This window comes from Gymnoscopelus microlampas (assembly GCF_963454915.1).
Source record: "Gymnoscopelus microlampas genome assembly, chromosome: 4".
Lineage (NCBI taxonomy): Eukaryota > Metazoa > Chordata > Actinopteri > Myctophiformes > Myctophidae > Gymnoscopelus > Gymnoscopelus microlampas.
In genome coordinates this window covers 59,336,067-59,363,601 of record NC_139941.1, presented here as the reverse complement: position 1 = coordinate 59,363,601, position 27,535 = coordinate 59,336,067, and the positions used below count along the sequence as shown (strand labels likewise).

At 45.4% G+C, this 27,535-nt stretch overlaps 1 protein-coding gene across 1 annotated transcript; it reads right to left on the bottom strand.

The window, feature by feature from the left end:
* Window positions 1-703: 703 nt before the first annotated feature.
* LOC311044170 (HLA class II histocompatibility antigen, DQ beta 1 chain-like) lies at window positions 704-5,321 on the bottom strand (the record flags this gene model as incomplete). The annotated part of the gene is made up of 4 exons (XM_084055589.1): window positions 5,087-5,321; window positions 3,740-4,012; window positions 1,809-1,989; window positions 704-710 (listed from the first exon to the last, which is right to left on the bottom strand). Exons 1-4 carry the CDS (start codon window positions 5,274-5,276, stop codon window positions 704-706), a joined length of 651 nt encoding a protein of 216 aa, XP_083911715.1. The 5' UTR covers window positions 5,277-5,321.
* Between the last annotated feature and the right edge of the window lie 22,214 nt (window positions 5,322-27,535).

Here is a 27,535-nt window from a genome sequence, read left to right as displayed (position 1 = left end):
GGCATTTGAAAGCACGCCCTAACCCTCCAACTACTGCCTTAACGACAAGCAGCAAGTTATATAAATACTATATAGAAGTGAGAGGGAAAATGACTGAATGAGTGTGAGAAATGTAAAGTGAGGCGTGAGAAGAGGTTACATTGTGTGAGAAGAGGTTACATTGTGTGACTCTCTCTCTCAGAGGGTGAGACTTGACAGACCTGATTAAATGTCTTTGTACCTGCAGCCATTATTAAACTAAGATGATGGACCTCATCTAGACAAGACACTTAAGCAGGAGTAGGTGAGTAGTGTACAGTAGATTACAGTATAACACAGTAGATTACAGTAGATTACAGTAACTGACCCCAGTCCATCTTGATAGGCGCGGTCAGGCTGGGATGTTCCACCATGCATGTGATCTTCTCTCCTGATCTGTAACACACACACACACACACACACACACACACACACACACACACACACACACACACACACACACACACACACACACACACACACACACACACACACACACAATAAGATAAGCTTGTACTGATATTTTCTCCGTCTAAAATAATCATGCCGTGCGTCCTCAAGTAGAATGTGTGTCCATGTGGATCTGCTCAGAGCTGAAGCGGCCCCTCCTCCCCGCCCGGTCTGGCAGTGAGTGAGCAGCTGTTAATTAACACTAACATTAGGACAGATTGAGAAAGTAGACGATCTACACGCTGCAACACACCACGATTCAACACATTGAACTATTTTGGACTATTTTTGTGTAGGAGCATGAATGCTCCGCTGGGCTCTCCTCCGCTCTAGTGTTTATTGTTTATTCCACTATTTCCTCCCCATTGCAGGAAAAATAGGAAGGCAAGAGACAGAAGAAACTTAGTAACGAGATACACACGTTATAGCGGGTCTCCTTGTGCGTTCGTCATGCGTGCACGACGACGAGCTTGCTGCGTGTGTGTGTGTGTGTGTGTGTGTGTGTGTGTGTGTGTGTGTGTGTGTGTGTGTGTGTGTGTGTGTGTGTGTGTGTGTGTGTGTGATTTAACATTAGCCTACCAATTAATGGGCCATTTTCAGCAAGTGAGTAACACTTGTTTTATTTTGAAAGAATATGTATATGTGTCTATTAGGTGTGTATTTCTATGTATAGATGTCTGTTAGTTGTGTACCTGGGTGTGTACTCCAGGTAGGAGTGGTACTGGTAGTACCAGTAGAGGTGTGTATTTCTATATAAGTGTCTGTTAGGTGTGTACCTGGGTGTGTACTCCAGGTAGGAGTGGTACTGGTAGTACCAGTACAGGTGTGTATTTCTATGTATAGGTGTCTGTTAGGTGTGTACCTGGGTGTGTACTCCAGGTAGGAGTGGTACTGGTAGTAGTACCAGTAGAGGTGTGTATTTCTATGTATAGGTGTCTGTTAGGTGTGTACCTGGGTGTGTACTCTAGGTAGGAGTGGTACTGGTAGTACCAGTACAGGTGTGTATTTCTATGTATAGGTGTCTGTTAGGTGTGTACCTGGGTGTGTACTCCAGGTAGGAGTGGTACTGGTAGTAGTACCAGTAGAGGTGTGTATTTCTATGTATAGGTGTCTGTTAGGTGTGTACCTGGGTGTGTACTCCAGGTAGGAGTGGTACTGGTAGTAGTACCAGTAGAGGTGTGTATTTCTATGTATAGGTGTCTGTTAGGTGTGTACCTGGGTGTGTACTCCAGGTAGGAGTGGTACTGGTAGTACCAGTAGAGGTGTGTATTTCTATGTATAGGTGTCTGTTAGGTGTGTACCTGGGTGTGTACTCCAGGTAGGAGTGGTACTGGTAGTACCAGTCTCCATCAGACAGATCATCGGCAAAGGAGAGACCAGAGGTCAAAGGTTCTTGACCTCTCCACCAGGTCACCAGGATGACTTTAGGATAGAAGTCGTAGCTGCTGCACCTCAGCATGTGAGTGTGTTCACCACGACGAGGGGGAGTCTCTGACTTCAGCCTCACTTTGGGCTCCACTCCTAAAAAAGATTATCATTATTATTATTATTATTATTATTATTATTATGATTATTATTATTATTACCCTTATTATTATTATTATTATTACATATTTACCAGTCATACTGTGTAGACTGATGATAAGTTCTTGTTTTTTTCCTGTGATTCTAGATTACTATTTCTATACATCTGATGTATTACCTTGTGTTTTCCTTGTTTACTGTAAATCACTCTGGATTAAGAGCGTCTGATAAATGACTACATTGTAAATTGTAACTGTAAATGTCAGTGTTTGGCCACTAGATGGCACAGTAGAACAACGTTTCATAGAATACTGTAGATTCTAAAATATTCTACAGTTTTCTACAACATAGAATGCATTTATATAACGTCATTTAAACATATTAAATCATTCACAGTTACACAGTGCTTTATATAAACAACAATAAACCAAGTAATAACATTTAATGAAAATAGTTCAAATGAACAAGAGTAGAAACAAACAAAACACATAGTCCTGTAAAATATGACTAAAGTGATTAAAAACATAGACAACAAACTAGTAAAGACAATAATTAAATATAAAAGCAGGGTAAATGAAGTGTATAGAGGTGTGTTTTATCCTGCATGGTTCTTTTTAAAGTTCATTTAAAAACATTCATCCTGGTGTCTCTATTTTAGGAATGTCATTATATGTAGAAATAGATCTATATGTTTCATTTATACTGGCTGTACCATGGTGACACCACATGTTGTGAGCTTGTAGATCTGCTATTTCCACTGTGTGACAGCGTGTTAGGATACAGTATGAATCAAGCTTAAGTGTTTTTAGCCCATTAAGACCGGGAACGCATCTGTGTCATTTTTACATTTCTTTGGCTGTTCAAAAATAGCAGATCTACAAGCTTGTAGCTTGTAGATCTGCTATGTTTTGAACAATCTTGAAAATGTGGGCAAATCTTTGAATATATATATAAGTTATAAAGCGGACATTTTTAACTCTGATCTGTACTTGACATGGAACAGTTGGAGCACCACTGATATAGCAATTTAAAAAAAGCTGTTTGTAGAATATATTCAAAAGCTCATAGCCCGGCACTCGTTGCCGTGCAATGAGCTTGTAGATCTGTTATTTTTTAATAGCCAAAGAAATGTTAAAATGACACAGATGCGTTCCCGGTCTTAAAGGGTTAAGAGGATCTGAAATGTTTCTCAGAATATTAACCCATTCAAAACAGGAACATATCTGTGTCATTTTACATTTCTTTGGCTATTCAAAAATAGCAGATCTACAAGATCTACAATCGCTCATAGTGCGGCACCGAGTGCTGCACTATGAGTGTTTTTTTTTAATCTTGAGAATGTGTGAAAATCTTTAAATATATATAGTTTAAAGCAAAAATAAATCTACTATCTTGATCCAGGGACCCCCAGAAGCAAAGATTTGAGTTACAAATGTTCACTTTAAAAAATATATATTCAAAGATTGCACAAATGTTCACGATTCTTCAAAAATAGCAGATCTACAAGCTCATAGCGCGGCACTCGGTGCCGCGCTATGAGCTTGTATATCTGCTATTTTTGAATATCCAAATAAATCTAAAATTACAGAGATGCGTCCCCGGATTGAATGGGTTAAGGAATGTTTTATAATCATTATCAGATCAATATTAACACCATTAATCATCTCTGAATAGAATGATTTATGATGATGTCATGTTATAGTTTATGAGGTGATGAGTGTTGAGTGCTGCTCTGAGATCAGCTCACCTCTCTTGTTCAGAACAGAGGAGTAGTAGATCTCAATGTTGTGTTTGCAGACTGCCTCTCTGTCTGCTCTGATCGCAGCCAGTGTTCCAGGATCTTTATTGAGGCGCTCTGCGTTCTTCACACCAAACTCAGTGTATCCAACAAACTGATCTACTCTACTGTCCCACCTGACCAGCTCATCACCATCAAAATTATATGACACTATGTACTGTATGTCCTTCAGCTCACTGGAGTTAAACACACAGCGGTGAGCCTGATAGAACACATATCCATCTGGAAATACACAATTAAAAATGTCATTAATGTTCAGTTTTATTATCATGTATAATATCAACACTAGGCTGCCTGCCCCCCATCGGAATGTCTAAAACAGTGTGTGTGTGTGTGTGTGTGTGTGTGTGTGTGTGTGTGTGTGTGTGTGTGTGTGTGTGTGTGTGTGTGTGTGTGTGTGTGTGTGTGTGTGTGTGTGTGTGTGAGCCACAGAGTAATAGGAGGCAGGCGGGGCTACTAGCAGTGGTGGAGAAAGTACTCAAATGTCTTACTTCAGTAAAAGTATCAATTCTGGAATATGGAAATACTCTGTTACAAGTAAAAGTCCAGAATTCAAAATATACTTAAAATATATACGTATATACGTAAAAGTACAAAAGTATTGGTATGAAAATATACAGAAAAGTACCAAAAGTAAAAGTAGCCTACTCATTGTGCAGCAGATCTACAAGCTCACAATGCGTCGCATCACGACACATTGTGAGCTTGTAGATCTGATTAGCTTGTAGATTTTAAAATGGCCAAAATGTATATAGGGCTGATCTACTACTTTCCACCACTGCTATCAGCCCACACACTGTGAGTAATCTGTGTCATTTTTGTATTTCTTTGGCTATTAAAAAATAGCAGATCTACAAGCTCATAGCGCAGCACTCAGTGCCACGTTATGAGCTTGTAGATCTGATATTTCCGAAAAATCATAAAAGTTTGCGCAAATCTATGAATATATACATATTTTAAAGCAAACATTTGTAACTCAATGCTTTGCTTCTGGGGATTCTACAATGTCTTCTAAATCCTAAAATAAAGTTGCTATAATATCAGTGGTTCTCAAAGTTTTTTCATGTTTTTTTTTTCAAAAATAGCAGATCTACAAGCTCATAGCATTTACAAGCTCATAGCGTGGCACTCAGTGCCGCGCTATGAGCTTGTAGATCTGCTATTTTTGAACAGCCAAAGAAATCTAAAATGACAAATATGTGTTCCTGGACTGAATGGGTTAAACATCTTCATTCATGTTAAATATATTCAACCGTTTTAGTTATAATAACTATTGTGTTCATAGTATTCATGTACCTTTCACTGGTGGTTTCTTCAAGGCAGTGCGGATGGTGTCCAGGTTGGCTTTGCACCACGCCTGAAGATTCAAAGCTTCTTCATAAGCTGTTGGCCAGGTGCTATGATCTACAAACGGAGGCTGAGGCTCCACCCCCTTCCCTTTGTTGAAGTCTGCGTAGAACATCACTTCACCATCCAGTCCCTGCATGAACTCTTTATAAGAGTCTTTAACTGTGTCTGAACAGACACTGAGTCTAATGTGTTCATGAAACACTGGAAATAAAACAAAGATTAAAATAAATTCAAACAACAATCATCATCATCATCATCATCATCATCATGTTAAACAGTCATATTTGGTTCTAAAGGTGAATATTATAAATATCTTCCTGTCAAACATTTTATTCAACAGATTTAAATGTTTTTATAATATTATAACACATTCATAATGATTTATTTCAGGATATTCATAATATAATATAACGAAAGTGATTAATATAGAATCAGCAGTGTGTGTGTGTGTGTGTGTGTGTGTGTGTGTGTGTGTGTGTGTGTGTGTGTGTGTGTGTGTGTGTGTGTGTGTGTGTGTGTGTGTGTGTGTGTGTGTGCGTGCGTGCTTTCATGCGTGCGTGCGTGCGTGTTAGTGATAATCTACCCTCTTTCTCTCTCTCTCCCTCTTTCTCTCCCTCTCTAAATATACTGTGCGTTTTAATAATATAAAAATAACAATACAAATATGCATGTATTTTATATAACAAGAGTACATCTATGAATGCATATTTTATATAATAAGAGTAGATTCATAACAGTATTTTTAATATAATAACATAAATATAATGTACTTACTTCCTGGGATCGCTTTGACATGAAGTACAGAGGAGAGGATGAGGAGGGTGGCTGTAATCTTCATCATCACTGATCAGAACTGAACTGAATTTAATAGATGAGAATAAATACATCAGAATAAACACATCAGAATAAACACATCAGAATAAACAGATGTTTACCTCAAGAGAAGTTCTGGAGTCTGAAAGAGAATGAAGGAGGACTCGTTCTGTAGTTTAGACAAATCAGCCAATCAGATTAAAGATATGATGTTACATCATCTGTTTCCGGCAAGACGATGGTGGTGAATTTTTAAGAAAAACAATGTTAGAATGAAATAAAGACAGAAATATGTTTATAAAAGTAAAATGTTGTAATCAGTTAAACGTTTTCAGATGAGACATGATGAGAAGGTTAAATGTTTAAGTTCATCACTTCATATTGAAGTGATTAAATAATAATTTAACTAGAAAATGTGCTCCTCGGAGCACAGGTCTCCGCCAGTACTGTTCCTGATTAATCCTGTCTTACCTATTTATATTACATATTGTCACGTGTCACTTGACCAATGTTAGCTTGGCTGAGACGGACACACACACGGAGGGTAAAACTCTCCTGGCGGAGACAGAAAATCACATCCCATTCATATTTAGAAACAACAGTGGTCATCACAGTGATGGAAGCTCACTTCAAAAAATATAAATGATTTTTTGAAGTGCGTGTTGATATTTATAGGTTTTTATTTCATCATGCGTCTCGCTAGCCAATCAAAGCATTGGTGACAACATATTGTCACGTGTCACGTGAAGCTTGACCAATGTTAGCTTGGCTGAGACGGACACACACACGGACGGATGGAGACGAAAACATACTGTGGAGTATCGCCACAATACCGCCTGTCAGGTAAGCACCACACCAGGGAGCGGCCATGGGACAGAGACAGAGTGAGACCGCGCAGGCAGCGCACCAGCCTGGGCAGCGTCATAGAAGGGCATTACCTGCCACTCACCATCATGAATCAGCCCCAACTCAGCGCAGCTGCGGCGACAGGTTAGGTGTGGCACCTGGCTACAAGTATGGCTACTCTGTCTCAGTCTGGCATTGGCTCTCCTGGTGACTGGACGGGTGCTACAGGCGGTAAGGCAATATTCTCCACTATTCCCGCACATTGATGAATGCTTGTGAATTGTAGTATTAAAAGGATACTCTTTGTTTACTCCTAGGCAACCTGTGGGAGTTAATCACATTACCCGACACAATGCATGGATAAATGACGATGACGCTGAGGCGCATGGATTCCAAACAGAGACATTGTGATGCATGAAAATACCCCGACGCGGGGCGAACTTTGAGTTTGATCTTTATTATTTGAAGTTATTTGAAAAGTATTACCAAGGACCTGCGGGTCCCATATACGAAAGGTGTTGAATAAATACCCTTAATTGGGCTTGTACCCTGCATTTTGTGTTTGGCTTTGATCAGTTCCCCACATATGGTGGAGAATACGGGTACACTGATCCACGCCAAACCCAAAAAACCATGGAGCATGCCAACGCCCTGACGGCCCTGTTGAGGAGCCAAACCGATTTGCAGACAGCGGTACAAAAGTGAATTGATAGGATTAGCCGTGATGTGGCTAGCACACGCGCACCTAGAGAAGTACTCACCAAATTGACACCAGAAGATGATATTGAAGCATACCTGGAAGTGTTTGAGCGCACCGCAGCCAGAGAGAGGTGGCCAGTCGGAGACTGGGCCTCGCTCTTGGCCCCGTTCCTCACCGGCGAGGCCCAGCGGGTGTGCCGGGATTTAACCCTCGCCGACGCCAGAGATTACAGGAAGTTGAAGGACGCCATCCTCGCCACCCAGGGATACAGCCTCCCAGCTCGAGCGCAGCGCTACCACAGCTGGGCCTACAACTCGGCCTTTCCACCTCGCCCGCAGGTAGCGGCTCTTCTGCGCAGCGCTCATAGCTGGCTTACCACCGGGGGAGATCCACCTATCATCGACCGCTTAGTGATCGACAGATGTATACGTTCGTTGCCGCCTGACGCCCGGAGATACGCCTCACAAGTGAGTCCAAGCTCACTGGAGGCACTCGTGGCCCTCTTAGAAAACCACCAAGTGAGCGTGGACATGATGAGGACCACGCGCACCGAAGCAGCCAAGAGCCCTGGGGAGGAGAAGCCCAGCCGCGATCGTCGAAGGTCGACGCCACCGAACCCATCCGCCGCCCGGACTGAGGCCGCCGTTGCCGAAGGGCCCACCCGAGGCCCACATCAACGCCGCTGTTATGTCTGCGGGCAGGCGGACCATATTTCCTTGTCGTGCCCCGAGAGAGAGCGCGACGTATCCATGGGGACCGCAGCCAGCTCCGACAGCGCGCGGCCCTGCCTGCACACCGGCACCAGCCCGCACCGCCAGACACGCCTGCCCGTGAAGATTGGACGGACCGACACGCACGCCCTGCTGGATTCCGGCAGCGCGGTGACTCTCGTACGAGCGGACCTGGCCGGGAAGCTCAGCGCCGTCACCGTGCCTGTAACCTGTGTCCATGGCGATGTGCGCCACTATCCGGTGACCCAGCTCCGCGTCCAGACGCCCCGGGGAGACGCCGTGGTACCAGCCGGGGTCGTGCCCAACCTGCCCGTGCCGTTGCTGATCGGCGCTGATTGTGTCCTGTTCGCCCGGTACTGGGACCCCGGCCTACTGCGCGGCACCGCCCGCCACCGTCGCCGACGCGTCCCGCGCCCGGCGCCCCCAGGCGCGCTCCACGCCTGCCCTGCGTTCCGCGCCACCACACCAGCTGGCCTGAGTGACAGCTCCCCGGCAGGAGATGGGGGAGACGAGAGAGACGCGAGAGACGAGAGAGATGAGAGAGACGAGAGAGACGAGAGAGACAAAGAAAAGGAGAGGAGAGGAAAAGACCAGAGACGGGAGGCGGAGGACATGCAGGCCACGTCAAGCCAGGGGGCCGCGGGCCCCGCTGATGTTGCGGACCCCTTCGCCGAATTCCCCGGCGCCGAAGCTCTCGAACCACCCCGGGCTGGGGGGTTCGCCACGGCGCAGTGGACCGACCCGAACCTGGACATGGCGCGCCGGAACGTGGCCGCCATCGACGGGAAGAAATGTGAGGGGGTGAGTGCATTGAGTCACCCATACTTCCTTGTAAAAAAAGACTTGTTATATCGGGGTGTGTTGGACAAGGGGGGGGACCTAGTCGAGCAGATACTTGTGCCAAAAGAATATGTGTCACGGGTGTTATATTTAGGACATACGCACCAACTAGGAGCGCACTTGGGAAGCCAAAAGACATACGAGCGCATATTGGCCCGCTTCTACTGGCCCGGGGTTAAACGGGCAGTAGAGGACTTTTGCAAAGGCTGCTCTGAATGTCAAAAGACCGCTCCGCGGCCCACGGTTCATAACCCTCTTGTACCAATGCCGATAATTGAAGTGCCGTTTTCACGCCTTGCCATGGACATTGTGGGTCCGTTGCCAAAATCCAGTCGCGGTCACCGCTATATCTTAGTGATACTAGACTATGCCACTCGATATCCCGAGGCCATTCCCCTGCGGGCGGCCTCGGCGAAAGCGGTGGCCCACGAACTATTGATGCTGTTTAGCCGGGTGGGCATAGCTGAAGAAGTACTAACGGATCAAGGCACCTGTTTCATGTCCCGAGTGATGTCACAATTGTATAAATGGCTGAAAGTGAAGCGCATTCGCACCTCCGTCTACCACCCACAGACGGATGGTTTAGTCGAGAGGTTTAACCAGACTTTAAAAAAAATGTTGAAGAAACTAACTGATGTGGACGGGAAAGACTGGGACCAGTTGATTCCGTATGTGCTCTTTGCCATCAGGGAAGTACCGCAATCGTCCACGGGGTTCTCGCCATTTGAGCTTGTGTATGGCCGGAGGCCCCGTGGTTTGTTGGACATCGCCAAAGAGACCTGGGAGCGCCAGCCTTCTCCCCACCGCAGTGTGGTGGAACACGTGGAGCGTCTCCAGGCCCGGGCGAAGACCATCTGGCCCCTGGTACGAGAACATATGGAGAAAGCCCAGCGAGACCAGGCCCGGACCTACAACCGAGGCGCCACGCTCCGCGAGTTCCAGGTGGGAGAGAAGGTCCTGGTGTTGGTCCCCAGCTCGGAATGCAAGTTCCTCGCAAAATGGCAAGGACCATACGAGGTCGTGGAGAAGGTGGGCCCCGTGGACTATCGGGTGAGCCAGCCCGGCAGACGGAAAGGCCATCAGATCTACCATGTGAACATACTGAAAAAGTGGATCTCAGCCCCCCGACTACCGCTGCCAGCGCTGATGACCGCCGTGCCCGCACAGACGCTGCCCCCGGTGCCCATCGGAGAAGACCTCGTCCCAGCCCAGACCCAGGACATCAAGGACCTGCTGGGGCGGAACCTAGACATATTCTCCGAACTCCCCGGCCGAACCACGCTGATCCGGCACGACATCCGCACGGACCCGGGGAAGGTAGTGCGCCAACGGCCATATCGCATCCCAGAAGCCAGACGAATCGCCATCAAAGAAGAGGTGGCCAAGATGATCGAGTTAGGAGTAATCGAGGAGTCGTACAGTCCATGGTCCAGCCCGATCGTTGATTGTACCGAAGCCAGACGGGACGCTGCGCTTCTGCAACGATTTCCGAAAATTGAATGACGTCTCCGCCTTTGACGCATACCCGATGCCCCGAGTGGATGAACTGATCGAGCGCCTGGGTCCTGCCCGGTTCGTCAGCACGCTGGACCTGACCAAGGGCTACTGGCAGGTGCCGCTGACGGACCGGGCCAAGGCGAAGACGGCCTTCTCCACGCCCGACGGGCTGTTCCAATACACGGTGCTGCCGTTTGGAGTCCATGGCGCGCCCGCCACATTCCAACGGCTGATGGACCGTGTACTCCGCCCCCACCGAGACTACGCTGCCGCGTACCTAGACGACATCGTGATCCACAGCCCGAGCTGGAGCCTCCATCTGCAGCACCTCCACGCCATCCTTGGGGCGCTCAGACGAGCCGGGCTGACAGCGAATGCAAAAAAGTGCCGCATCGGCCTGACGGAGACCGACTACTTGGGGTTTACGATCGGACGAGGATGCGTGCGGCCCCAGACGCGTAAAGTGGAGCGGATTCGGGAATGGCCCCATCCTGTCACGAAAAAGCAAGTAAAATCGTTCCTTGGCCTTATGGCTTATTATCAAAAATTTGTGAAAAACTATTCTACCATTGCAGCCCCACTGTATGAGCTGACGTGTCAAAAACGCCCCAACCACATTGTCTGGACGGCCGAGACGGAGGCCGCGTTCCAGACCTTGAAGAGCGCGCTCTGTGAGGAGCCAGTATTGAAAGCCCCCGACTTCAGCCGGCCCTTCGTCCTCCACACAGACGCGTCGGGCACCGGGTTGGGGGCGGTCCTCGCACAGGTATTTGATGGAGAGGAACATCCAATTACCTACGTGAGCAGAAAATTACTAGACCATGAGAAAAATTACGCAACAGTAGAAAAAGAGTGTTTAGCGGTGAAATGGGCAATTCACCACCTGCGCTATTACCTGTGGGGCCGTACCTTTACCCTCATTACAGATCATGCACCCCTAAAATGGATGGCCACCAATAAAGACCGGAACGCCAGAGTGACGCGGTGGTTCCTGGAGCTGCAGGACTACTGTTTTAAGGTGGAGCACCGGCCCGGGAAGGAGATTCCACACGCAGACGCACTGTCCCGAATGTATGAAGTAGAGGAGCTGGAAGCCCCCGGACCAAGCGGCGGGCTTAGGGGGGGGATATGTGGAGTATCGCCACAATACCGCCTGTCAGGTAAGCACCACACCAGGGAGCGGCCATGGGACAGAGACAGAGTGAGACCGCGCAGGCAGCGCACCAGCCTGGGCAGCGTCATAGAAGGGCGTTACCTGCCACTCACCATCATGAATCAGCCCCAACTCAGCGCAGCTGCGGCGACAGGTTAGGTGTGGCACCTGGCTACAAGTATGGCTACTCTGTCTCAGTCTGGCATTGGCTCTCCTGGTGACTGGACGGGTGCTACAGGCGGTAAGGCAATATTCTCCACTATTCCCGCACATTGATGAATGCTTGTGAATTGTAGTATTAAAAGGATACTCTTTGTTTACTCCTAGGCAACCTGTGGGAGTTAATCACATTACCCGACACAATGCATGGATAAATGACGATGACGCTGAGGCGCATGGATTCCAAACAGAGACATTGTGATGCATGAAAATACCCCGACGCGGGGCGAACTTTGAGTTTGATCTTTATTATTTGAAGTTATTTGAAAAGTATTACCAAGGACCTGCGGGTCCCATATACGAAAGGTGTTGAATAAATACCCTTAATTGGGCTTGTACCCTGCATTTTGTGTTTGGCTTTGATCAGTTCCCCACAATACTCTCCACCATACTGGCGGAGACATAAATACGGACGGAATATGGAATGCAGGTATATGTACTCTAATGGTCAATATTAAATAATACTAATTCATTGGAGTCAAGTTAAATTCATTTCCCTCAAAACCATGAATATAAAATGCTGTCTTTAAGATGTAAATGTATGTAAATGTATGTATATTTTTGGGGTCATTCAGTTTTTCTTTGAGGACTATGAGGACCAGAATGAGATGGTCAAAGGGCCGGGTCCGGCCCCCGGGCCGTATGTTGCCCATGTGTGACTTAAACCCTCAATAGGCTACTTAGTAAACTTGACCTTGACCTCTGTACTTGGTTCACTCTTTTCTTCCCTCCACCAAAGCCTCTTTGTAGAAAATAGTCGATCTACAAGTTATAGATCTACAAGTTATAGATCTACAAGTTATAAATCTACAAGTTATAGATCTACAAGTTATAGATCTACAAGCTATAGATCTACAAGCTCACAGGACGTGGTGTTTGACCCTCTAGGGGTCCCAGACCACATGTTGAAGACCCCTGGTGTAGACTTTGAAATGACCAGAACGTCTCAGGTTACACTCCTGTTCATGTGTGTGTGTGTGTGTGTGTGTGTGTGTGTGTGTGTGTGTGTGTGTGTGTGTGTGTGTGTGTGTGTGTGTGTGTGTGTGTGTGTGAAATGCTGTTCATGTTCATTAAACATCAATCTAAGCCTCATTACATCTCACTGCTGAAACCATCAAATGTCTTTAAAAACACACTGGTCATGTGATCAAACTGTCACATGAGAGGGGTGTTGTGTGTGTGTGTGTGTGTGTGTGTGTGTGTGTGTGTGTGTGTGTGTGTGTGTGTGTGTGTGTGTGTGTGTGTGTGTGTGTGTGTGTGTGTGTGTGTGTGTGAAACAGTCATCAGTATTATTGAGCTTTTTACCAGATTACATTTGGTACCTGATACTCGTTCCCCACAAAGGTCGTTACAGAGAACCATGTCCACACCTTTAACCTACAACTCCGGCTGCACCCCCATGCAGTGGTGTAAAGTAACTAAGTACATTTACTCAAGTACTGCACTTAAGTACACTTTTGAGGTATTTTTAAGTACATTTTGATTTCAGTACTTGTGAACTTTTACTCAATTAAATGTTGAATTCCTGACTTTTACTTGTGACAGAGTACTTTTACATTGCAGTATTGATACTTTTACTTAAGATTTGAGTACTTTCTCCACCACTGCCCCCGTGTGAACTTCTCCATGAAGCAGCTCTGAAAGGAGAGACATTTCATGCACTGGAACAGGAAACACAAACATCCTCATTCCCTGAAACTAAAGGCTCTCCCTGTATCACTTTCAGGTGTAAAAGGTAACACAGACTCTGGTACTAAAGAATCTAATGATCCACAGTCTGGTATCACCCTCACTGGCACCCGTTTGTCACTTCCCATCACCCATACCAAACCATTACAAACTAGAACAAGTGCTCCTCGGAGCGCAAGTCTCCACCAGGTCAGGTAGGTTATTGTGGCCTCCTGGTGGCGCTATAATAGGCCAATGTGAAAAGGGTGGCATTTCTTCTTAGGCCTTGCACGACAATGGGACACTGCATTCATGATGTGAGGCATTTTGTTCCAAAAATGTGGTTTGCTAAATTAGACCTGCTGGTGGCGCTATAACAGGCCAATGTGAAAAGGGTGGCATTTCTTCCTCGGCCTAGTGGGAATGTGCGTGCAAAATTTCACGGAAATCGCACACGTTCATGTGTTACAAAACTCAGCCTCCTGGTGGCGCTCTAAAAGGCATATGTGAAAAATGCAGGGCAAAGGTTTTTCCTTGGCCTCTAGGGAGTTTGCATGCAAAGTTTCACACAGATCGGTGCAGTTATACAGTAGCTAAAAACGTGAATCGGCTTGTTATAGCGCCACCATGAGGCTGATGTGAACGTTTTCAAGTGGAATTTCTTCCTGGGCCAAGTGGGAATCTCTGTGGAATATTTCACGGAAATAGCATGCTGCGTTCATGATTTGAGGCATTTTGTTCAAAATAAACCAATCCTGCAAACTTTGGAAGCCAATTTTAGCCAATCATGATAGAATATGGAAAATCAGACAGATCCGTGTTGATCACATGACTATAGAGATACTGTGTACCGAGTTGTGTGTTTTTTGGACAAAATCTGTAATAGCAAGAAAATAGTTTTGCAAAAGTCGGCCTCATGGTGGCGCTATGACAGGCTGATCTGAAAAATGTTGGGCAGAGGTTCTGCTGTGGTATCCAGGGAGTGTGTGTGTGTGCACAGTTTCACAGCGACCGGGCCAACGGTGACGGAGATTAGCTGGTCACAGACAGAAGGACGGACACACACACGGACGGACGGAGTGTAAAACATACTCTCTCGCCATGCCTTTCGGCCTGGTGGAGACAATGAATGGCAAGTACATGCATCAACAGTCTTAGGCTTCAAGAGCGCCCTCTGCTGTCCTAGAGGCAAAACCACTGGACTGAGTGAGTTGACCAGAGCAGCTGGTTTAATCTGTCCTTACATTTAAGCAGTGGTGGAAGAAGTACTCATATATGTTACCACAATACCACAATATAAAAATACTCTGTTACAAGTAAAAGGCCTGTGTTCAAAATGTTACTCGAGTAAAAGTACAAAAGTATTGATATCAAAATATACCTACCAAAAGTAAAAGTACTAAAATAGCAGATCTACAAGATCTACAAAAAAAAAAGATCTTTTGAAAAAAGTAGATAAGCTCACAATGTGTCGCAACACATTGTGAGCTTATCTTTTTTTTTTACTTGTGAAATGGGACATTCTGCGTAATAAGTACTTTTGGTACTTTAAGTACATTTTCATGCCAATACTTTTGTACTTTTACTCAAGTAAATGTTGAATTCCAGACTTTTACTTGTAACAGAGTATTTCTACATTGCAGCATTGATACTTTGACTTCAGTAAAACAGCATTCTATATGGAAAAGGCCCTTATTAACCGCCCAGTGAGTATTGTAGAGAATGTCCGTACGAGCTCCATTGAACAGAAATGTGTTCTCTGTTCGCAGCAGATCAGGAACGTGTAGTTTTTTTTATGCTCCACATATCTGGAACAAACTCCCATACATTACATTGTACATGACATAAGAGCCACGGTGTCTCTCCTAGGCCTGATGGCTATTGTTTATGGTACAGCTGGTAAAGATTGGCAAATGGATCCTTACAGGTCAAACTTTGAGAATGTACAAATGGAACCTTATTGTCAGTACAATAATTTAATTATTAATATAAATAATAATAATGAATTGCATGTTTATAGTGCTTTGCTAAGTGCTCACTTACTCAAAGCGCTATACAATGTTTCATTCATTCACACACCGACGGTGGAGGGACATCGGGAGCAATTATGGGTTCAGTGTCTTGCTCAAGGACACTTCCACACTAACTCTGGGGGAGCCCGGGATCGAACTGGGAATCTTCCGGCTTCCATTCGGCCACTCTACCCCTGAGCCACTGCCGCCACGCTATGAGCTTGTAGATCTGCAGATCTACAAGCTCATAGCGTGGCATGGTGCCGTGCTATGAGCTTGTAGATCTGCAGATCTACAAGCTCATAGCATGGCATGGTGCCGCGCTATGAGCTTGTAGACATCTTGGCTCTTATGTCATGTAAAATATAATGTATTATAGGGCACAAAGATGAACACATAATGTTTTTATGAACACATTACTGTATGTTCACATAATGTGTTCAGCAGAGCGCCTGCTGATCCTGAACTTCAGGTGTCCTAAACGGTGGCGTAAAGCCATGTCCACCGTACGGTGCCGCACCGCTAGTAGGATCAAAAAGGACATTCTATCTCTTAGATAAAGAAATCTGAAATCAGTACCCATGCACCACCTGGAGCAGCAATTGAACGAGTATTACGATAGCAAGTTTAAGAGTATTTATTATACCCATAACAGCATAACAGCAGTAGTAAATGGTAATAAGCAGTAATAGCGAGGCCACAACATTATTCACTCATCAGTTTTGGAGCCTGAATGATGTCCTTTGTGTTTAGCCTAACATAGCTTTCATAAGCTGTGTTTAGCCTAACATAGCTTTCATAAGCTGTGTTTAGCCTAACATAGCTTTCATAAGCTGCAGAGGACCACCAGCCTGACATAGCTTTCATAAGCTGCAGAGGACCACCGGCCCAAAGCTTTGAGCGTTGCAGCGACTACTTTTGATGCCGCTGTGGTAGCGGCGCCGATCCTGAAGGAGTTAGAAGTGTAGCGATCAGGAGGCAGCCCACAGCCTTGACACAGAAGTCAAAGTGTTTTGCAGAACCAAAGACCAGACATGAACAGTGGCTCTATAAGACCAAAGACCAGACATGAACAGTGGCTCTATAAGACCAAAGACCAGACATGGACAGTGGCTCGTTGGCATTGGCAGGTGAACGGCATTGCAGATAACGCGACATGGAAGAGAAAGGACAAAGATCAGTGTTAGTTTCTGTTATTACCACAGATATGCCTTTACCAGAATAGTCCGTTTTAGAGTGTTTTAATTTGATGGTGAAATAGTGAGCATCAAAAATCTTGACGTGAAAAGATCATGCGTGGGATTAAATGAACAAGTAGCCGTATAAAACAATTCACCACATCTCAGAAACCCATAGAAAGCAGTGAGAAAAACTGAGAAAAGATCTAAGTATGGACTAAAAAAACCTTGATGGAGTTTGAGCACCAATGTGTGGAGTACTGAAAGTGTAATAGGAAGGCGTTTATCTTTAACTCTTGGGTTTTGTTTTTTAAAACCATTAAGGAGGAGACGGACGGACGGATTGCCAAGTAAACTACTCACTGTAGGATCTCTGAGATGAAACTGAATCCCGGCTAAAATGCCTTTGATGGAGGAAGGCTGAATTTTGAGAGACTAAAAAAGCGCATACTACAGACATGTTGACGGGGAGAGGAGATACACAGAAAGCAGCACAGAAAGATGAAAAGTAGGACCATGCAGAGTCATAGGCTTTTAATGTCGATTTTGACAGACCTAACCTTATATAACTTGCTGCTGCAGTTAAATAAGTTGACAGACACAATGTAGTCTAGCACTGTTTGACTGAATGCTGGGCACTTCAAACCCGTCGGCATTGCCTCTGGGCACAGGGCATGAAAGTCCTGTCATTTAAAACGGGACAAAGCATCAGCTATGTTGTTGTTAAACCCTGGAATAAAAGCAGCCCTTAGAATGAAATGATCCATAACACCGGTCCAAGTTATATGCCTCAGTCTTTGATCCAATCTATGATTTTATCTATGATTGCTACTTGTACATCTCCTTTTAGTCTCAAATAAAAAACGTTTACTACTACTTCACATCTGCTGGTAAAGATATTATTTCTACTGGCCATTTATCTGAAAACCACTCCCCTTTGTACACTCCCCCAAAGCCGCAAGAAGGAGCTGCGTCCGTGTAAAACCCTAAAGAGACAGAAGTTTCAACTAAATCATTATAAAAGAAAGAAATGTCGTTCCAGTCATTTCAGTGACCAGAAGCATAAATCTGAGCGGCATCCTTTGTCTAGATTGATTTCATCATGCAAATCATGCATAGATTTTGCCAGATCAAGAACATCAAGAACAAAAACAGCAGAGGTAAACAGAGCTTCTAACAAAACAAAACACCGGGAGCAGCTCGGGGGGGGACAGTCAGCACCTGCAGAGTTAGGACTAGAGTTTTCAACGGGCCTGAACATTAAAGCCCGGCTCTAACTGGGCCCAGGCTCGGCCCGAACAGTTCTCAACATTTTAAGCCCGAAAACCAGACAAAACCAGAGAGAATATAAATAAATAAAAAAAGATTGCCAGTGTGCGCAGGCAGCGCCATGTTGAGACTCGCGAGTGAGAGAGAGAATGGAGTCAACGGACATTATAATAGTTTTCTAAATGGAAACATCACAATCATGTTCAGTTGTTCATAAAACATCATGCTAACTTAGTAAGTTCTCTTCTGCCTGAAATAGGTTATAGTAGGCTACGAAATAGGTATAGTACTAGAATGTTAAATCCCTGTTGTATCTCTCTCTCTCTCTCTCTCTCTCTCTCTCTCTCTCTCTCTCTCTCTCTCTCTCTCTCTCTCTCTCTCTCTCTCTCTCTCTCTCTCTCTCTCTCTCTCTCTCTCTCTCTCTCTCTCTCTCTCTCTCTCTCTCTCTCTCTCTCTCTCTCTCTCTCTCTCTCTCTCTCTCTCTCTCTCTCTCTCCAGTCCAGTCCAGTCCAGTCCAGTCCAGTCCAGTCACTGTCAGCGCAGCACAACACAACACACTGACAGCACTGCTGTTCATTATTAATTAATAAATAAATACACAAAGACAGATTGACAGAAGAAAATCAGCAGCGCCAAGCCCGAGAGCCCGGCTCGGCCCTAGCAATTGGCATATATTTCAGCCCGGCTCGGCCCGAACCTGTCGGGTACCCTCGGGTTCGGGCAGAATTTGAGAACTCTAGTTAGGACAACATTAGGTTTCCTAACTCTGCAGGTGCTCACTGCTCACATTCTCCACAGACCCACTGAGCAAGGACTTTCTAGAACTGTCAACACCCCCCCATATACGCCCATATATGGTCATACCCATATATGGGCATATAGACAGATACAGGGATCTCCATATATGGGCACAAAAGGGACACCGACAGACAGACGGTAAAACGGGTGCTATGACAACAGTATTGCATAACAGGGCGGGGCATGCATTCCATATTGTCATTGTTCCCCAGCAGGCCGGTGAGTGACGGACACATGTCTGTCTTATAAAAGAAGAAAATGTCCATTTTGTCCTCATTTAGTGTTGAGGCCGATATGCTACTGACCACAGTTCACTGTGAGGTCCTGCTCACTGCTGGGCCTCTGGATCACCAGGCTCAACGTTTAGTGTTGATACTAAGAGCCAACACCACTCTCAGGGCCCGGCCCATAGTGAGACCCCCAAGCCCCCGTCATAGTGAGACCCCCAAGCCCCCGTCATAGTGACATGACGCCCAAGCCCCCGTCATAGTGACATGACGCCCAAGCCCCCGTCATAGTGACATGACCCCCAAGCCCCCGTCATAGTGACATGACCCCCAAGCCCCCGTCATAGTGACATGACGCCCAAGCCCCCGTCATAGTGACATGACGCCCAAGCCCCCGTCATAGTGACATGACCCCCAAGCCCCCGTCATAGTGACATGACCCCCAAGCCCCCGTCATAGTGACATGACCCCCAAGCCCCCGTCATAGTGAGACCCCCAAGCCCCCGTCATAGTGAGACCCCCAAGCCCCCGTCATAGTGACATGACCCCCAAGCCCCCGTCATAGTGACATGACCTCCAAGCCCCCGTCATAGTGAGACCCCCAAGCCCCCGTCATAGTGACATGACGCCCAAGCCCCCGTCATAGTGACATGACCCCCAAGCCCCCGTCATAGTGAGACCCCCAAGCCCCCGTCATAGTGAGATGACCCCCAAGCCCCCGCCATAGTGACATGACCCCCAAGCCCCCGTCATAGTGACATGACCCCCAAGCCCCCGTCATAGTGAGACCCCCAAGCCCCCGTCATAGTGACATGACCCCCAAGCCCCCGTCATAGTGACATGACCCCAAGCCCCCGTCATAGTGACATGACCCCCAAGCCCCCGTCATAGTGAGATGACCCCCAAGCCCCCGTCATAGTGACATGACCCCCAAGCCCCCGTCATAGTGAGATGACCCCCAAGCCCCCGCCATAGTGACATGACCCCCAAGCCCCCCCCCCCCCCCCATGCCCCTGCTACAGTACATCTACAGACACCTGCTCCACAGACTTGGACTCTGCGTTGTGTTGTTAGTTTAGGAGATGGGGGGTTGTGAGGAGAGAAGGGACACTGTGTTAGTTTAGGAGATGGGGGGTTGTGAGGACAGAAGGGACAATGTGTTAGTTTAGGAGATGGGGGGTTGTGAGGACAGAAGGGACAATGTGTTAGTTTAGGAGATGGGGGGTTGTGAGGACAGAAGGGACAATGTGTTAGTTTAGGAGATGGGGGGTTGTGAGGACAGAAGGGACAATGTGTTAGTTTAGGAGATGGGGGGTTGTGAGGACAGAAGGGACAATGTGTTAGTTTAGGAGATGGGGGGTTGTGAGGAGAGAAGGGACACTGTGTTAGTTTAGGAGATGGGGGGTTGTGAGGACACAAGGGACAATGTGTTAGTTTAGGAGATGGGGGGTTGTGAGGACAGAAAGGACAATGTGTTAGTTTAGGAGATGGAGGGTTGTGAGGACAGAAGGGACACTGTGTTAGTTTAGGAGATGGGGGGTTGTGAGGAGAGAAGGGACACTGTGTTAGTTTAGGAGATGGGGGGTTGTGAGGAGAGAAGGGACACTGTGTTAGTTTAGGAGATGGGGGGTTGTGAGGAGAGAAGGGACAATGTGTTAGTTTAGGAGATGGGGGGTTGTGAGGACAGAAGGGACACTGTGTTAGTTTAGGAGATGGGGGGTTGTGAGGAGAGAAGGGACACTGTGTTAGTTTAGGAGATGGAGGGTTGTGAGGACAGAAGGGACACTGTGTTAGTTTAGGAGATGGGGGGTTGTGAGGAGAGAAGGGACACTGTGTTAGTTTAGGAGATGGGGGGTTGTGAGGACACAAGGGACAATGTGTTAGTTTAGGAGATGGGGGGTTGTGAGGACAGAAAGGACAATGTGTTAGTTTAGGAGATGGAGGGTTGTGAGGACAGAAGGGACACTGTGTTAGTTTAGGAGATGGGGGGTTGTGAGGACAGAAGGGACACTGTGTTAGTTTAGGAGATGGGGGGTTGTGAGGAGAGAAGGGACACTGGACACACTGGTTCTGGGACAGTGGTTGAGACCTTGTTGCATTTATTGTCTCACAGTGGTTGTCTCTGCTGCTGGCAATGTCTTTCACAATAGAAAGAAACACTAATTAAAATGATGTCCTAATGCCAAATAGCACCATAGCACTGCTATAACAAAACAAAACAAAACATAGAAATGTTTCCCTTGCACAATTCCACTCAATAAGTGCTCTTCTATGCACATGTCACTGATAAACTTATAATAAGTGCTCTTATTAAACGTATAATAAGTGCTCTTATTAAACTTATAATAAGTGCTCTTATTAAACTTATAATAAGTGCTCTTATTAAACTTATAATAAGTGCTCTTATTAAACTTATAATAAGTGCTCTTCTATGTCACTGGTAAACTTAAATTCAGTATTTAATTACAAAAACGTTGTGCACATTTCTCCAAATCACATCAAAATACAGTTGAACATCTCAGCTCACTCTGCAAGGCATCAAATGATATCAATGGCCGTTTTTAACTCAAGTTTTCATAAAGATTGATCAGACAGCCATTAAACACCATGCTTACCTTTCACAATAGAAAGAAACACTGACAAACATGCTGAACTACGGTGTCCACTGAGGGACAAAAGGGTGATGTTTGCTGAAACCAGGTGAAACAAACTGGCAACAGCGACACCTACTGACCTAAATAGGATGCTGCCTTACATACACATGGTGTGAAATGTGTCCTCATTTAACTCTGTACATTTACTGTTTTTATGTTGGTAGGCCTACAACATATCAAGATAATCTCAACTAGATTATAGCCACCACTGCACAGTTATCTTTTTAAAATGACAAATATTATAAATGGAACAAATTCAGTCACATGTGACACACACACACACACACACACACACACATACATACTGCTGCCTACCTAACTTCTGTTACACTTACACACACACACACACACACACAGCTGCCTACCTAACTTCTGTTACACGCACACACACACACACACACACACACACACACACACACACACACACATGTTACACGCACACACACACACACACACACACACACACACACACACACACACACACACACACACACACACACACACACACACACACACACACACACACACACACACACACACACACACACACACACACACACACACAGCTGCCTACCTAACTTCCGTTGGTAAACAAACACAGCAGCAGCAGGTGAGGAGGCGGTCCCTGCTAAACAGGCTGGTCGTTGGTTTGTATGGCAGTATTTCAATGAAATGAGTGTAAATTGTGTAAGATTACACTGAAGTACAACAGCAATACGTCTGCTATGTAGTACCATCTGAGTAAAAAACACCTGCTTCCTCTAGACAGCAGCGCCGTTGCTGAGAAGCACACTGTGCAGCGGCAGACTACGATGGAGATTATTCCCAACGCCCTTGTTAATTTCATTGTCAAAGATATTCCACCAGTCTCTGCTCTTTCTGGAGTAGACTTCAGAGAAATTATCACGTTTTTCGAGCCAAGCTATAAAATCCCGTGTCATGCTACAGTTTGGAAAACTATGGAACTGCAGTATAATACTGTGAGAGACAACATTGCCAAGGAGATGGACGATAAAAGTGTCTCACTCACTACCGACCTGTGGACGTCTTGCACTATGGATCCTTATATTACAGTGAGCGCTCACTACATTACAGACCACTGGGAGATCAAAGAGTGCTCCAGACTACCATCATGACCGAGAGACACACTGCTGTAAATATATACCAAATGCTGACAAAACCATGGAGGAGTGGAACTTGCTTGTTTTTTTTTCCAATTCAATTCAATTACATTTTATTAAAGTGTCAAATCACAACAAGTTTTCTCAAGACACTTTACATGTAGAGAAGAGACCCGACAATCCCACCCTGAGCAAGACATTTTGTGACAGTGGCAACGAAAAACTCCCTCTTAACTGGAAGAAACGTCAGGCAGACCGAGAGAGAGAGAGAGAGAGAGAGAGTGAGTGAGTGAGTGAGTGAGTGAGTGAGTGAGTGAGTGAGTGAGTGAGTGAGTGAGTGAGTGAGAGAGAGAGAGAGAGAGAGAGAGACCCCTACTTGACACATAAGATATAAATGGGTTTGTCTTGTCTCTATATGCTTCGTTGCGCGTGGTGTCGTGCACCGAAAATAGCCGATCTACAAGCTCACAACGCATCGTGCTGAGACACGTTGTGAGCTTGTAGATCTGCCATTTCCGGTGACACCACACACAACTAAGTATCAAGCTTTTACTAGAGATGCAGCATACGGCATGGATTAACCCATTAAAACCAGGAACCTATCTGTGTAACCACTTTAACCATTATTTTATACTTTGGCTATTCAAAAATAGCAGATCTACAAGCTCATAGCGCGGCACCGAGTGCCACGCTATGAGCTTGTAGATCTGCTATTTTTGAAAAATCGTGAAAATGTGTGCAAATCTCTGAATATGTATATTTTCTTAACATTTTTAACTAAAATCTGTGCTTCTGGGGGTCCCTGGAACAACATATTTTGAGTTGGGGTCCCTGGAACAACATATTTTGAGTTGGGGGTCCCTGGAACAACATATTTTGAGATGGGGTCCCTGGAAAAACATATTTTGAGATGGGGGTCCCTGGAACAACATATTTTGAGATGGGGGTCCCTGGAACAACATATTTTGAGATGGGGGTCCCTGGAACAACATATTTTGAGATGGGGGTCCCTGGAACAACATATTTTGGGGGTCCGTGGCCAAATACATATCATTTTGTAGAAAATGTTTGTCCATTTGTATAATCCCCAGAGGTAAAGATTTGAGTTACAAATGTTTGCTTTAAAAAATATGTATTCAAAGATTTGCACAAATTCTTGTAGATCTCCTATTTTTGATTAGCCAAAGTAATGATTAATGATTAAGAGGACAATTGTTTCAACATAAAACGCTGTATTCAAGTTCAGGAGAGTTCAGTAAAGACAATGATCTTGAACGCTGCCTCTTCAGGTAGGACATGGAAAGGACACATGGTTCAGCACACCTGGGGAAAAACACATGTGGTGAATGTGGAGGTTGGCTTCTCTTGTATTTTCTCTTAACAGACAGTTAAGAGAAAATACTGTATGAGTGAAATGTAAGAAAACATGAGGCCCAATTATGTTTCTCATTCCTTTATTGATATTGTGACATTCCATTCAAACCAAGCAAATTAAAGCCAAAATATAACATCTGAACTTCAAACCATTCATGATCAGGGGCTCAGATCCCAGGGGGGAAGGAGGGGACGTGTCTGATATGTTCCTCTAATAAAGTAAATGATATAATTTAAAATCTATATTTAATTATTAGTTTGTTTCAAATCCTAGCGTTAATCTATGTTGGTGATATTATGAGAAGATTCCTTGTTTGTGGTTCCCTCCTAAATTGTAATGAGATATGCTCCCCTGCTCATGATTACATATAAAGTATTACATATAAATCATTACTTAAAGTAATACTAGGTAACTTTTTCAACAAAACCTAAGTTAAATTGTATATCTTTTGTGAGTGGCAAATGTTTCACAACGAATTTCACCCCCAAAAATTATATATTAATTTTATATTAAAACGGTGGCTAGGGTAGTCATTCCCGCGAAAATGACGTCATCTGGCCGGGAAACGGAAACACACCGGTTTCCTGTTTGGCCAGGAACTACCACACCGGTTTCCTGTTTGGCCAGGAACTACCGCGCTAATAACAAAAAGGAATCTCATGCTGTTTTTAAGAGATTGTAGGATTTGAAGATCGAAAAACAACAGCAAAAGAAAACACAGCTTACGGTAACTAAAGCTCCACTGGCTAAGAGAAACGATCCACAGATAGTATAAAACAATTAAAAGAACGCTTTTTGAAACGCTTCCGTCGTCCGGTGAAAACAAATGGAATTCTGGGTAACGCAGGATAAACGAACGACCTGCAGTGACGGTAATGACCAAATCGTTATTTGTGGACCTGCATTGTATTACTTTAATATAAATGATTGCATGTCATCAGTGTTTCCCATTAATGCCCTAGACTGTGGGAGCCCACCATTGTCTAATGTCACCCTAGAGGGTCTAGGTCCACACATCACCTCAGACCACCCTAGAGGGACCAGGTCCACCCATCACCTCAGACCACCCTAGAGGGTTTAGGTCCACCCATAACCATGGACCAGCCCAGAGGGACCAGGTCCACCCATCACCTCAGACCACCCTAGAGGCTCTCAGGTCCACCCATCACCTCAGACCACCCAAGAAGGTCTAGGTCCACCCATCACCTCAGACCAGCCTAGAGGGACCAGGTCCACCCATCACAGGGAAACAGTGATGTCATAATGATCGTAACACATTCATTATCACACATTATAAATGATTACATAATTAAGTAGAAAAAGTGCTCCTCGGAGCACAAGTCTCCGCCAGCAGACTTGTGTTGGAAATGCTGGGAATGTTCTAATTCTTATGTTCTAATTAGAACATGTTACTGTGTCATAGTAACATGACACAAGTGTCCTATCCGTGTCCTATCCGTCTGTTTTATCCAAACCTTAGTTGGATAAAACTGGTATCCCCACCTGGAGTTACTGTATAACTGTCCTATCCGTCCTGTCTGTATAAGTGTCCTATCCGTCCTGTCTGTATAAGTGTCCTATCCGTCCTGTCTATGTAAGTGTCCTATCCGTCCTGTCTGTGTAAGTGTCCTATCTGTCCTGTCTGTTTAAGTGTCCTATCCGTCCTGTCTATGTAAGTGTCCTATCCGTCCTGTCTGTGTAAGTGTCCTATCTGTCCTGTCTGTATAAGTGTCCGATCCGTCCTGTCTATGTAAGTGTCCTATCTGTCCTGTCTGTATAAGTGTCCTATCCGTCCTGTCTATGTAAGTGTCCTATCCGTCCTGTCTATGTAAGTGTCCTATCCGTCCTGTCTGTGTAAGTGCCCTATCCGTCCTGTCTATGTAAGTGTCCTATCCGTCCTGTCTGTGTAAGTGTCCTATCCAATTGTTACAGTATCAATGCCCGTCATTCGTGAAGAATAAGTAAGAAGGGACTGGACCAGTGTTTTTTATTATTGGGTCACGGCCAGCGTTTGTGTGATTTATGTCTCGTAGCATTTTGCGTTAAGTAATTTGATTTGCGTCGCGTCTCAGAATTTTCTCAGCCATTTCGTGATTATTCCCGTCTTACCTCACTTTGAAAGAGGCAAAGACTCTTTCAAAGTGCCACATGTATTTATAGCCCGTTATATGTCACTAGCCAATCAGATCACACTATTTCACCGTATTGTCATGTGTCACGTGAGGCTCGACCAATAAACATTGGTCGAGCCTCACGTGACACTTGGGTTAGGGTTAGGGCTTGGCTGACGGAAAGTGAAAACAAACTCTCCTGGCGGAGACAATGACTTATGGTCGATTATAAAATAATAATAAAACCTTTTTCACAAACATGTCTGACTGACTTCCATTCAGATGGATATCCTCCTATAATTTGACAAACCTCTGAGAGCAACAATGTGTGCCAGGTTCTCTTCAGTGGCTGGAGAAATTGATCTGAATTTGCAGCCATTGACCATTACCATCTGAACTCAACTGCGAAGCCCTTTTTTCAATGTCATCAAATCTCAGCTTATTATTAGCGTTCATGTGTCAAACAATGGGAGAGCAGGGTTGCCAGGTTTCGCGCGAGAAACAAGCAGCAAGGTCTATGAAAACAAGGCCAAATGAAGCGAGCCCTACAAGCAACAAGGTCTATCAAAAGAAGGCCAAACGAAGCGCCTTCACACATATACATTGCCTCTTGGAAAACAGCCGATCTACAAGCTCACAAACGCGTCCCCACACCCACCTGCACTTTCACAACCAACGCCAAAAATACACTACCACCAATATTGCCCCTAAACCGCTTACAATAGGCAAACATGGCAACACCAACTTCTGCACTCCGAAGACCGGCCACGGGGGAGGTGGTGGACGCTTCGCCACCATTACATTGCACACGATGTCACGCCGTTGACCGCGCGGGGGGGGGGGGGGGGTTGGCGCAATGGGACGCGCGACAGGACGTGCAATAACCCCACGTTTGCAACTACTTTGGCCTGCGCACTTCAGCGGGTATGATCTAGTTAATATTAATGTTATGAAGAACTCTGATTGTGTGTGTGATCATTTATTTGATGTTTCAATACAGTTTAGAACTGAAATATTATGTTTTTGTTTTCCGATGACAGAAACTATACAAAGTCATGTGATGAACCGCCCACACTGATTAGGACTCCCTCTTCCTTTGATGTGTCGCCCAGGTGGCGCCTAAACCCTGACCTTTAACCTCACAAACACTATGTCTATGAACCTAACCTTAACCCTAAACCCT